The sequence below is a fragment of the Esox lucius genome, chromosome 11 (genome assembly GCF_011004845.1).
Source record: "Esox lucius isolate fEsoLuc1 chromosome 11, fEsoLuc1.pri, whole genome shotgun sequence".
Lineage (NCBI taxonomy): Eukaryota > Metazoa > Chordata > Actinopteri > Esociformes > Esocidae > Esox > Esox lucius.
This window is the reverse complement of record NC_047579.1, coordinates 53325535-53338618: the sequence shown is the minus strand read 5'-3', so window position 1 is coordinate 53338618 and position 13084 is coordinate 53325535. Positions and strand designations below refer to the sequence as shown.

Sequence of the window (13084 nt, the reverse complement as noted above, 5' to 3'; positions counted from 1 at the left end):
TATTTTGGAGATTGTATTAATGCAAAGTATTACTTTGTATATACAAAATATTTCTTTCTATCTCAATTCATAGGGGCTTTATTACCACGGGAAACATTTCTTTAAATTTCCAAAGAAGTGTAATTAACATCTTAACGTTTCACACAAATGTTTCAGAAGTATGAAGGCCCCTCAGATGTTATTTTTGTGGTTGTCCTCTTCTTTTGGCAACAGGCTGGTTCAGCACTGCAAAAGCTCTTGTCTCTGTTTCTCCTGCTGTAACTATCTAATAAAGTGTGTAATACCTGAAAAAAGAGTTTATCAATCAGTCAATCGCTTGATTTGTTTTCCATTTCTTTGTGTGTCTGTATGATCTGGGGGATATGTGTTTCTAGTGTCTCTGGTGTGGACACACACTTGACAGGTCAGGAAGTGCAGCTCCGTTTTCATTTTCTGCATAGCTGATCCGCTTCCCAGTTGTCTTCCTCTCTCTCACCCTTTTTTCTACCCTCCAGTCTTATTCCCCCCCATCTCACTCCCACCTCTGGTTGCCAGGGTGACCGACATTAGACCATATGTTCTGTGAGGAGGTTGTTTCAACATGATCACAGGCTGACTGTGACTAACCAAAACATGGCTCCTTTTTGGACGGCAGCCCCAGAGAGTATGTAGATCCTCCACAACATAACACGATTTAACCGGAGCGGGTTTGTGCCGGGTCAGCGTGGCTCCAGACACATTTAGCTGTAACCTCAGATGAGCTGAAGGTGATCTCCTCAGAGGCTTGAACACTGTGTCAGTTATCAGCATCGTTTGTAACCCCCCCCACCTCACAACCCAAACCACCCAGAACCGCTCAACCTTGTCACATCCCATTTTGTGGTAAAGCTTCATGTTTCATTTGATTTTGTTTAATCTGTGTTCCTATGATTCCAGTAGTCGACTCACGACTCGTTTCTAATATAGTTAAAAACACGCGGTCCATATTGACCCTACTCTGATTCCGCTTCCAGCCTGCTAGTTTAGTTCACAGGGTTTATAATGCCTTCTCTGAGATATATTATCTAGATCAGTCCTTTCATATGCCCTGACCTCTTCCACCTCAGTGGATCTGAATGCACATCTGCTTGTATACGTCTATAGACCTACACAGTTGTACAGCTAGGAATATGAGTAATGTAGATGTGTGTTTAAACAGGTTTTACTCTAGATGGATTCTGGTTTACAGGGTAGCAGAGAGTCCGCAATGTTTGTTTTTAGTAGAACCTGTAGCCTCGCCGTAACAGTAACATGAGAAACATAATGTAAATGCAGTGTAAACGTAACTTAAATGCAATGTAAACGTAATGTAAATGCAATGTAAACGTAATGATAATGTAATGTAGATCAGACAGGCTGCCTCACTGTTTGGTTTGGCCACTGCCCTGCCTTCGGTTGCAAGGCACTTCAGAGGGTGGTGCCAATACAGCCACCACATGACATTTGGTATAACGTCTGTATTCAACAGTTCCCTGCTCTGCTTCAACCCCCCCCGCACTGTATCCCAGTTAAACCAGACTGACAAATTATTTAATAGCCTCCAACGTTCAGCCTTTTGCACTTTCCCCTGTGTGTGTGTGTGTGTGTGTGTATGCTGTCTGTTTGTCATTGCTGTTTGTAGTGAGTAAATCATTGTATCTCCAGGGTGGTTGATGAATTCTACCCCCGATGTCTTGGCAGTCGTCCCTGAAAATGTCAGAAGTCTGCTGAGAATGTCAACACTCTCACGCTCACCCGAAAACACACGCTCACCCGAAAACACACTCTCACGCTCACCCGAAAACACACGCTCACCCGAAAACACACTCTCACGCTCACCCGAAAACACACTCTCACCCGAAAACACACTCTCACCCTCACCCGAAAACACACTCTCACCCGAAAACACACTCTCACGCTCACCCGAAAACACACTCAGGGCTCAGCCAAAAACACACTCAACCAAAAATAAATATAGCTGTACATATGATAAAATAAATACATATTTAATAAAAATTTACTTAATAAAAACAAGTCCCCTTCCAAACATTGCTGCTTATTGTCAAAACGCAGAATGTTGATTTTCTTAATCTGACTTGGACTCTTACTCACATCAACTGACCCTCTGCTCTGTCAGATCAATCACATCCACTGACCCTCAGCTCTGTCAGATCAATCACATCCACTGACCCTCAACTTTGTCAGATCAATCACATCCACTGACCCTCTGCTCTGTCAGATCAATCACATCCACTGACCCTCAGCTCTGTCAGAATCAAGAATGACCAAAAACTCTTTAATGTGGTGACTGGAAAACTCTACCATACACACCATTCAGGAATGTTGTGGGTGAAACTAAGTGTAGTGGTTGATAAAATAATCAGGATTGTTGTTGGTGAAACTAAGTGTAGTGGTTGATAAAATCGTCAGGAATGTGTTTTAATTCCAGACTGCAGCAAGGAGTAGTCATTGAACAACAGCCTAGAATGAGTTTCTGCAGCCTTTGTAGAGAATCACCTAACACACACAAACATTCAGACAACCATGCAGACAATGGACACGGCAGTGTAGCGTATCTCCAGAGTATCTGTGGCCCAGAAAACACATGGCACTGTTTTCGGACTGTTACACCTTGGATTGGTTATTAGTTTGATTCTTGATTTGTATGGCCTTTTTTGGTATTTAACAAATGCTTTAGTGCTTCGTTAAGAAACAACACTGTAAACTGATAAATTAGAAATTTTTACAGCAGCTGTCATTATCTTTAGATGGGTACCAAGCTTGTGTACATCTTAGAGCAATATCAAACCCATTCATGTGTTCCAGAGATTACCGAGTCAAACCGAGGAAATGAACTCATAAAGCACCATAAACCACTGTCTGGCCAATTTCTCCATTTCTAACAGCATTGTAAACATTTTAGAGTTGTAGTATCTGTTTTTTGTTCTGTGGATTCTCTGAGCCTGGGGGGGCGTTTACAAGGTAATTAGCATTTTAATAGGTTTTCTGTTCAGTTTTGACATAACTGTAATGGTAGTAAGGGTTGGGTGGGTGGGTGTGGGTGGGTGGGTGGGTGGTGTGTTCAGTGACAGAATGGAGTGTAGATTCCTGATGAATAATGTTTTATTAGAAAAACCTGGAGAGAGCTTCTCCATCAGGATAAAGTGAAGTGAAAAACATACAACCTGGAGAGAGCTTCTCCGTCAGGATCAGGCAGAATGAGAGCTTGACTTTGATGGACTGATAGTTATTTGGAGTCTCAGAACCGTCTCTGCTTTACAGCACCTCTCCTAGTTTGACCCAGTTTCTGTCCATCCTTTTGTCATTCTCTCTCTCTCCCTCTCTCTCTTTCTCCATCTCTTCCCGGAGGCGTATGGATTTCTGGGGTTGTATAACTCGGTCTCAGAACCAGTTCTATCCAGTCAGAGAGGATCTGGGGAGAGGAGGGGTATGTGTGTGTGGTATGGAGAGAGAGGGGGAGGAGAGAGAAACAGAGAGGGGGGGAGGAGAGAGGGGGAGGAGAGAGAAACAGAGAGAGGGGGAGGAGAGAGGGAGAGGAGAGAGGGGGAGGAGTTGTGGTAGAGTTAGGGTCTCTCTTTTATCTGGGAAGATGGTAGCTTATAAAACATCAGAGAAAGAGGTGTGTGTGTGTGTGTGTGTGTGTGTGTGTGTGTGTGTGTGTGAAGATGGTTATGATGCAAGCTGAAGGTTTTTCGGACATCCTCAGATGGCAAACGAACAGGAAATCCCAGAAAACAGCTTGATGATGATTTGAATCAGCTGTGTTGTTTAGAACAAAAACAAAATCTGCACCCCTTAAGCAAGCATGTTTATTTATGTTGCGCAATTCAATGTGCTTTACAAAGAAAAAGAGAAAAAATATAAAAATACTCAAATTAAAACATTAAAACCACATAATAAAACATAAATTAAAAACCGGATAAAAACATAGGACGCTATAAAAGCTGTAAGGCTAAACAGTGTGGTTAAGTTTAAGTGCTCAGTCATGGGTGTGTGAAAAGTGTTTTTACCCTGGATTAAAAAATTTATACTTTAGGGGCATGTCTAAGATCTTCTGGTAGTTCATTCCAGTTGTGTACAGTAGTAAGTGCTTAATGCAGCTTGGCCATGTTCAGTTTGGACTCCAGGACTACTGTTTGGACTATAAACTGACCTGTGTTCATGGATCTATTTTTCAAACATATCAGAAATGTATTTGGGTCCTAAACCATTCAGAGATTTATAAACTAAAAGCACCACTTTGAAATCTATTCTGTAACTGACTGGAAGCCAATGCAAAGATTTAAGAACCGGAGTGGTGTGCTCTGTTCTCTTGGTCCTGGTTAACATTCTAGCAGCAGCATTCTGAATGAGCTGCATCTGTTCTACAGTCTTTTTGGGGAGTCCAGTTAAGAGACTTTTAAATGTGAGGTCTGAGTCTATCAGAACACCAAGATTACGCACTTTATCCCTGGATTTAAGGGCCAGAGAATCCAGCTCTTTACTAATATTAGTTATTTTATTTTTGTTGCCAAACACAATAATCTCTGTTTTATCTTGGTTTAAATTGTAGACAATTTTGGTTCATCCAGGTATTTATGTGCTCTATACAGTGACACAGAGTCTATTGAGCTGTTGTCATATGGTTCGAGAGCCATATATATTTGAGTATCATCGGCATAGCTGTGGTAGTTAATGTTGTTGTTCTGTAGAATTTGGCCCAGAGGTAGCATATAGAGATTGAACAGAAGCGGTCTGAGAACTGATCCCTGTGGAACTCCACATGTCATAGCCACCCTATCAGATTCATGATTGCCAATGGTGACAAAGTAACTCCGGCCATCATGAACGTTTGCAATCGTGAACACGATTGGCATTGTGGGATTGTTTGAGTTTGCGGATTGCTGAAGTGCTGTACGCTGCCTGCTGTTACCTACCTGGCTACCTGCCAAACTTTTTTCGAATTTACTCTATATAAACTAATTGGTCAACATTCTATTTTAAGAGTTTTACCAACGCAATATTTTTATCTGTTGACCTCTTACCCAACTTTACTACATCGGGACTCTTTTTGGACATAATTAACAGAACTACTCACCCCTGAACACCCGAGGCTAAGTATTATTACAATGCCTTATCACTGTAATTGTTGTAGCAACAACACGGAGGAGAACGTTCTTCTTCAGTAAAAGATAGCAGAGTTGGAGGCTCGGCTTCTGACGCAAATGTCAGGCAATGATTATGCTAGTGTGGAAATAGAAAAAACTGCGTCAGTGCGACCAGGAAGAAACAATAGTTTTGTTAGCCCCCCGGCAAAGCTCCTACAGCCGGGCAATAACTTTCTCTTGGTCACTGGGAAGAAATGCCGTCGACCAGTTAAACCTGAATCGTTGCTAAATCCAACTGAGACTTTGAACAGGTTTTCCCCACTGGAGTCGGAGTCAAGGCCCGAGCAGTCTTTGGAGGGGAATGATCGGCAGGCATTTTTTACCGGTGGCCTTGAAAAACTGAAAATTTTAGTCATCAGCGATTCCATTACCCGCAGTATTAGACTAAAGAATCAGCCGGCGATCGTACACTGTTTACCGGGGGGCAGAGCCACTGACGTAGCCGCAAATCTGGGGTTGGTGCTAGCGAAGTCTAAAACTGGCAAGTATAGAGAGTACAGAGATATTATTATTCACGTTGGCACCAACGATGTTAGGATGAAACAGTCAGAGGTTACGAAGCAGAACATAGCATCAGCGTGTAAATTAGCTAGAAAGATGTGTCGGCATCGAGTAATTGTCTCTGGCCCCCTCCCAGCTAGGGGCAGTGACGAGCTCTACAGCAGACTTGCGCCACTCAATCGCTGGCTGAAAACGGAGTTCTGCCCGTCGCAGGAGGTAGAGTTTGTAGATAACTGGCTTTCTTTTTGGGACTCTCCCTGAAATAGTGCCAGGCCTGATCTGCTGAGGAGCGACGGACTCCATCCTAGCTGGAGTGGTGCTCTTCTTTTATCTAGGAACATTGACAGGAGTCTCACTCCTATAGCTTAAACATGAGATAGGGTGCAGGTCAGGCTGCAGGCTGTTATCCAGCCTGCTAGCATAGTGGAGTCAGTCGATAGCATAGCCAGAGTAGTTAGTACAGCTTTATCTATTGCCACTGTGACTCGTTCCAGGCTGAGAAAAGTTAAACAAGGTAGTGCTAACAAAAACAACCTTATTAAGATAAAGCCTTCCTCCACCTCGGTCAAAAATAAAAATTATTGTATCACTTTGCATCTCAAAATGGGACTCCTAAATATTAGATCTCTTGCTCCAAAGGCAGTTGCAGTAAATTAATTAATCTCTGATCATAAACTAGATGCTATTGGTTTATGTGAAACGTGGCTAAAGCCTAATGAATTCACTGCCTTAAATGAGGCCTCTCCTCCTGGTTATACTAGTGATCATATCCCTTGTGCGTCCCGAAAAGTTTCATTCTTTCGAAGTTTTACTCATGAAAGTTAACCAGGCCGATAAATCATTTTACATAGCTACTATTTATAGGCCCCCCGGGCCATACACATTGTTCCTCAATGAGTTTCCAGAATTCTTGTCTAACCTTGTAGTCATGGCAGATAGTATTCTAATTTTTGGCGATTTCAATATTCATATGGAAAACTCCAATGATCCTCTTCAAAAAGCCTTTGAAGCCATAATTGACTCAATGGGTTTTATCCAACATGTCTCAGGTCCAATGCACTGCCATAATCATACCTTAGATTTAGTCCTGTCATGAGAAATAGATATCGTAGCTCTAATAATTTCCCCCCAGAATCCTGGATTATCGGATCACTGTCTTATTACATTTACCGTTAAAACAAGAAATCCACTTGCTCCACAAACAATGAGTTTCAAAAGCCGTACTATAAATTCTCGGACTACAAATAAATTGACTTGATATTCTTACAAGTTTGCTCATTAACGACAGAGTAAATAAATCTGTAAACGATCAAATCGAGGATCTAAACTCAACACTGCGAAATACATTAGACACAGTTGCACCACTAAAAACTAAAGAAATACATAACAAGAAACTTGCTCCCTGGTACACAGACAATACTAGAGCACTTAAGCAAGCCTCCAGAAAATTGGAGTGAAAGTGGCGCTCCACCAAGTTGGAAGTATTCAGACTAGCCTGGATAGACAGCACACTACAATACCGAAAATCACTCACGTCTGCTCGATCAGCTTATTTCTCCAACCTGATTGAAGTGAACAAAAACAATCCAAAATTTCTCTTTGATACAGTTGCAAAGTTAACAAAAAAGCAAAGCTCAGCAAGTGAAGTGGATCTTCACTTTAGTTGTAATGAATACATGAACTACTTTGATGAAAAGATCATCACCATTAGAAAACAAATAACTGACTCCTCCTTAAATTGTTATGGTCCTCAAAATCTCAGTTGTCCTAAAAATGTCCTGAACCTCCCTAACCAGGTGTCAATGGGGACACTTGAATGTTTTGATACCGTATCGCTTGACACATTTACTAAATTTGTAATGAGTTCTAAACCCTTAACATTTATGAAATACTCCAGTCCGGTTTCAGATCCCATCATAGTACTGAGACTGCACTCGTGAAGGTAACAAATGACCTTCTAATGGCCTCAGACAAAGGTTCCACATCTGTCCTGTTGCTTCTTGATCTTAGTGCTGCTTTTGACACTATTGATCACTCCCTTCTCTTAGAGATACTGGAAACCCATATTGGGCTACATGGACATGTTCTAGCCTGGTTTAAATCTTATTTATCTGAAAGATATCAGTTTGTTAGTGTGGATGGCATATCCTCTGACAAGTCAAAGGAATGCTTTGGTGTTCCTCAAGGCTCGGTTCTGGGCCCATTATTGTTCTCACTATATATGCTCCCTCTGGGCGATGTAATCCGAAATAACAATGTAAACTTTCACTGTTACGCAGATGAAACACAGTTATATATTTCAATGAAGCATGGAGAAGCCCCTAAATTAGCTCCTTTGGAAGCATGCGTTTCAGATATTAGGAAGTGGATGACAGAGAATTTCTTGCTCGTTTTAGGACCCAAGAAACAAAGAGCGTTGTTAGCAGATCTCACTGTGAACCTCGACGACTGCATGGTCATATCCCAAAAAACTGTAAAAACCTTGGCGTTACCTTTGACCCTGACCTCTCCTTTGAAGAACATATAAAATATGCCTCAAGAGTTGCTTATTTTCATCTTCGAAACAATGCAAAAATGTGAAACTTTCTATCAAAAACTGATGCAGAAAAATTAATCCATGTTTTCGTTACTTCTAGACTAGATTACTGCAATGCTCTTCTCTCTGGTTATCCAGACAAACTAATAAATGAACTTCAATTAGTGCCGCACGCGGCTGCTAGAATCTAGAAACTAGAAAACATTTTTTTGAACACATTACTCCTGTCCTAGCATCCTTACACTGGCTGCCTGTTAGGGTTAGGGCTGATTTTAAGATTTTACTCTTAACCTATAAATCAATACATGGACTTACCCCTACTTACCTTGCTGAAATGATCCAGCCATACATACCTACACGTAACCTATGATCGCAAGATGTAGGCCTTTTAATTGTACCTAGAGCTCCACTACTGTGGAATGATCTGCCAATTAAGGTTAGAAATGCAAACTCAGTGCAAACTTTCAAGTGTCTACTAAAACTCATCTCTACAGCACGGTTTATAATTAGGTGTAGCCTGGCCCGGGGGCGTGAAGGTGACCAGTAGGCTTGATACTGTCCACCCTTGCTGTCTTGCCAGGTGGGCTCTCGTCGCCACTGGGATGCCCTCCCTCCAATGCCTTTCGGGGGAAGAGTCACTGGCTTGTTGTTGTCTCTCTGTTGCACACTTGTGCAATTGGGCTGTACGCTGCTGGCCATACTCGGCCCTCTTTCAGGGGGGTTGCGGTTGGTGGGTGTCGCTTTGGTTGATGCCTGGCAATGTGGGTGGATTGATTTCCTGCCTGTTGGGCCCTGTCCAGGGGCTTCACCGGGTAGGGCCACAGTGTCGCCGGACCCCCCCATCTCAGTTCCAAAGTGTTACGCTGCTATATTATGGTGCTGGGGGATATGAGGAATGCACTTTCTAACTTTTCTCAGCCTCCTGCAGTTTTAAATTTTAGGAGGACATGAGGTCCTGGTTCACACCTGCGGATTACCTGGTTTGGGGGGCCCGTTGCTGTCCCTGTCCTTGTCCACCTGGTCATACTTCTGACCTAGTCTAAAATCAAATAGACTCTGGATTTAGCCCAGAGAAATGTATTTATTATTATCTTAATATCTCACCCGGCACAGCCAGAAGAGGACTGGTCACCCCTCTGAGCCTGGGTCCTCTCTAGGTTTCTTCCTAGAATTCAGCCTTATTAGGGAGTTTTTCTCCTCCTTGGGGTTTAAGGCCGGGTGTCTTTGTAAAGCACAACTGCTGTTGTAAAAATGGCTTTATAAATACATTTGATTGATTGATAGATAAGATCTGAACCAATCAAGGACTGTCCCGGAGAGTCCTACCCAATTTTCTACCCAACTTAACCACAATCTTTAGCCTTATAGCTTCCTATATTTTTATCCCATTTTTAATCATTATATGTTTTCTTATTGTATTTAAAAGAATATTATTATTATGTTTTCATTTGAGTATTTGTTTTTATGTTATTGTACTGTCATATATTTGATGTATGAATTGTGCTATATAAATACCCTTGCAATGATCTACAGTGTCAAATGCTGCACTGAGATGAATAGAACCAGAACTGTTATTTTATCAGAATCAGTATTCAGCCGTATATCATTTAAAACCTTTATCAGGGTTTTAAATGATTGTCGGAGGGGAGGGGGGGGGGTGGTGTTGCCGGAGGGGGGGTGGTGGTGTTGCCGGAGGGTGGTGGTGGTGGTGGTGTTGCCGGAGGGGGGGTGGTGGTGTTGCCGGAGGGGGGGTGGTGGTGTTGCCGGAGGGGGGGTGGTGGTGTTGCCGGAGGATGGTGGTGGTGGTGTTGCCGGAGGGGGGGTGGTGGTGTTGCCGGAGGGTGGTGGTGGTGGTGGTGGTGGTGTTGCCGCCGGAGGGGGGTGGTGTTGTTGCCGGAGGGGGGTGGTGTTGTTGCCGGATGGTGGTGGTGGTATTGTCGGAGGGGAGGGGGGTGGTGTTGTTGCCGGAGGGGGGTGGTGTTGTTGCCGGATGGTGGTGGTGGTATTGTCGGAGGGGAGGGGGGGGTGGTGTTGCCGGAGGGGGGTGGTGGTGTTGTCGGAGGGGAGGGGGGGTGGTGTTGCCGGAGGGGGGGGGGGGTGTTGCCGGAGGGAGTGGGGGTGGTGTTGCCGGAGGGGAGGAGGGGGGGGGGGTATTGCCGGAGGGAGTGGGGGTGGTGTTGTTGCCGGATGGTGGTGGTGGTGGTGGTGTTGTCAGAGGGGGGGGGGGGTGGTGTTGCCGGAGGGGAGGAGCTTAGTGGTTAGAGAAGCTGACTTGTAAACTATAGGTCCCAAGTTCGTATCTCCTCACAGGCGAAGCGAAGTACGCATTATGTATTGTTCCATATAGACGGAAACTTTGCTGGCTAAAACCTCCCGTGACTACATTATAGTAAGCCTGTAATAAAACACCCGGGAAATATGCATCTATGTGGTGTTTATACTTCTCAGTCTTTCTCTCCCTGTCTCCTTTTTGATTATACATGACAGTCTTTCTCTCCCTGTCTCCTTTTTGATTTTACCTGAGTATTTCTCTCCTTGTCTCCTTTTTTGATTATACCTGACAGTCTTTCTCTCCCTGTCTCCTTTTTGATTTTACCTGAGTATTTCTCTCCTTGTCTCCTTTTTTGATTATACCTGACAGTCTTTCTCTCCCTGTCTCCTTTTTGATTTTACCTGAGTATTTCTCTCCTTGTCTCCTTTTTTGATTTTACCTGACAGTCTTTCTCTCCCTGCCTCCTTTTTGATTTTACCTGAGTATTTCTCTCCCTGTCTCCTTTTTTGATTTTGCCTGACAGTCTTTCTCTCCCTGTCTCCTTTTTGATTTTACCTGACAGTCTTTCTCTCCCTGTCTCCTTTTCTGATTTTACCTGACAGTCTTTCTCTCCCTGTCTCCTTTTCTGATTTTGCCTGACAGTCTTTCTCTCCCTGTCTCTGTCAGGTGACGTGAAGGTGGGTGTTGAAGACTCTCCATCCCTTTGTGAGTCATGGCGTCCTCCCTGCTCAGTCGACAGCTGGCCCTTTCCCTACAGTACAACCTCCGACTCAGTGCACCAGGTACCACGCACACGCACGCACGCACACAAACACGCACGCACGCACACAGACAGACACACACCCAGCAGATCTGTCCCAGTGTAAACACACTGGGACAGATGAATAAGAGGACAGCTATTTTACTTAAGCTTCCTTAATCTTGATGAACCTGCTGAACACATCTTTCCTAAATATAAATCTGTGCGACTGTCTTTGCTCTGATCCCACAGTCAGAACATCACGAGACACGGTTATACAGAAGACCAGACAAAACAATCTCAGGACAACAGCTTAACTAGAACAATACCTGAGTCAGAGACACCATTGGACAGTAGCAAGTATTCTACATAATAGCTTGCAATTAAATGACATGGTTGGGAGTCAGTTGGTGTTATATGTAAATATTATAGGTATGTCGATGATCTGTTCCCATATATCTTGAGGTTTATGTAACCGCCAAAGCTTTTCATTTGTGATGAAACGTACTACTTTTCTTTTCAATTGATGGCAACCTCCCTTAATAAATCCTTTATTTCTGATTCACTTTTGGTCTTAGTATTACCACAGGGCTGCAGTTACTTGATTATACTTTTGCACAGTACGTGTACATACTGTCCATACACACCTGTTAGCTGTCTGTGTCTAATGACAGTGTGTACATACAACTCCATACATGTGTATGTAAACACATATACGACTGCATAATTACATATAAACAAGTAAAAAAAGCCACAAGATCACATTACAATACAAAGGTGCTATAATGCCAGTCTAATGTCAAAAGGTTATGCAAGATTACATATTTTATGGCCGACAAAAAGCAAGACAATTAACATTTCTCATTGGGACCTGTTGGGGCTAGAGTGGTCCAGTCATCCAATATGTCTCTCTTTGGAGAAGTAGTCTCCATATTTCTGCCACTATATGGGACATCCATCAATTCAAGAAAAATGACAAGGGCACATAAGACAATATAAAACATATCTGGAGTTACAGGTTGTTCTACCTCAAATGTTTTTTCTCTCGTCTGAATGGGGATGGATGAAAATGTTCCCTTTGATCATTGCATAGCACAACTTTCACTTTCAGCGCTCTGATTTGTAACATAGTATAAGACTATTGACTATTGACTATTGGGGACAAACGAAAACCTGAGTCATCATCTTACGTTGAGACATTTATTTCAAAAGCCTTAATCTTTAGCTCCTCAGTGTTATCATCAACTATTATTTTCATTGCTAGCAATTCAAATGCTATAATAAGTAAGTATGGTGATAAAGGACGAACTTGTCTTACACCTCTTGATAGTTCAAAGGGTTCAGTAAAGTAACCATTGTTGATTATTTTAGATAAAACGTTGTACGGTCATTTTATTCACCTTATGAGAGATTCATCAATCAAGGTATTTCTCCAAAACCGTATCAAAGGATTTCAAATCTGAACCGTTTTAAGGGACTTTTCCAAATAAGGGCCATATCAAAGGACTTCTCCAATCAGTTTTTCCTACCATTTATCCTACAACACCTGTACCAACTTCTGCAATTTTATCTTTTTTTCCATGGTTTCCATTTTCCCTCCGTGCCAGAAGGTGTCTCACCCTACATGATCTTGTTGATTTTAATCCAACCTGACACCAAGCAGACCCTGTTTACTAAAGGATGTTCAGGACACCACAGCACTGTGTTTCTAGCGGTGGACAATCAAACTGGGGTCATCAGGAGTCTGAGTGGACATTTTGATGTAGTCCGCTAGTTAGTCTTTGACATTGCAAATCAATCACCCAGCAGTTGGTAGGCCTGCTTGAACATTGCAGCCTCTCTAGTTTTAGCACATTCATGTTTGTCCACTG

The 13084-nt window shown here is 42.8% G+C and overlaps 1 protein-coding gene across 2 annotated transcripts in view; it reads left to right on the top strand.

The window, feature by feature from the left end:
* abat (4-aminobutyrate aminotransferase) overlaps nt 1–13084 on the top strand; it is a 35241-nt gene that overhangs the window by 5714 nt on the left and 16443 nt on the right. For both annotated transcript variants that reach the window (XM_034295205.1, XM_034295206.1), the window contains exon 2: nt 11141–11256. In XM_034295205.1, the coding sequence (XP_034151096.1) occupies nt 11187–11256 (70 nt within the window). In that variant the 5' untranslated portion in view covers nt 11141–11186. The remainder of the gene's footprint in view (nt 1–11140; nt 11257–13084) is intronic.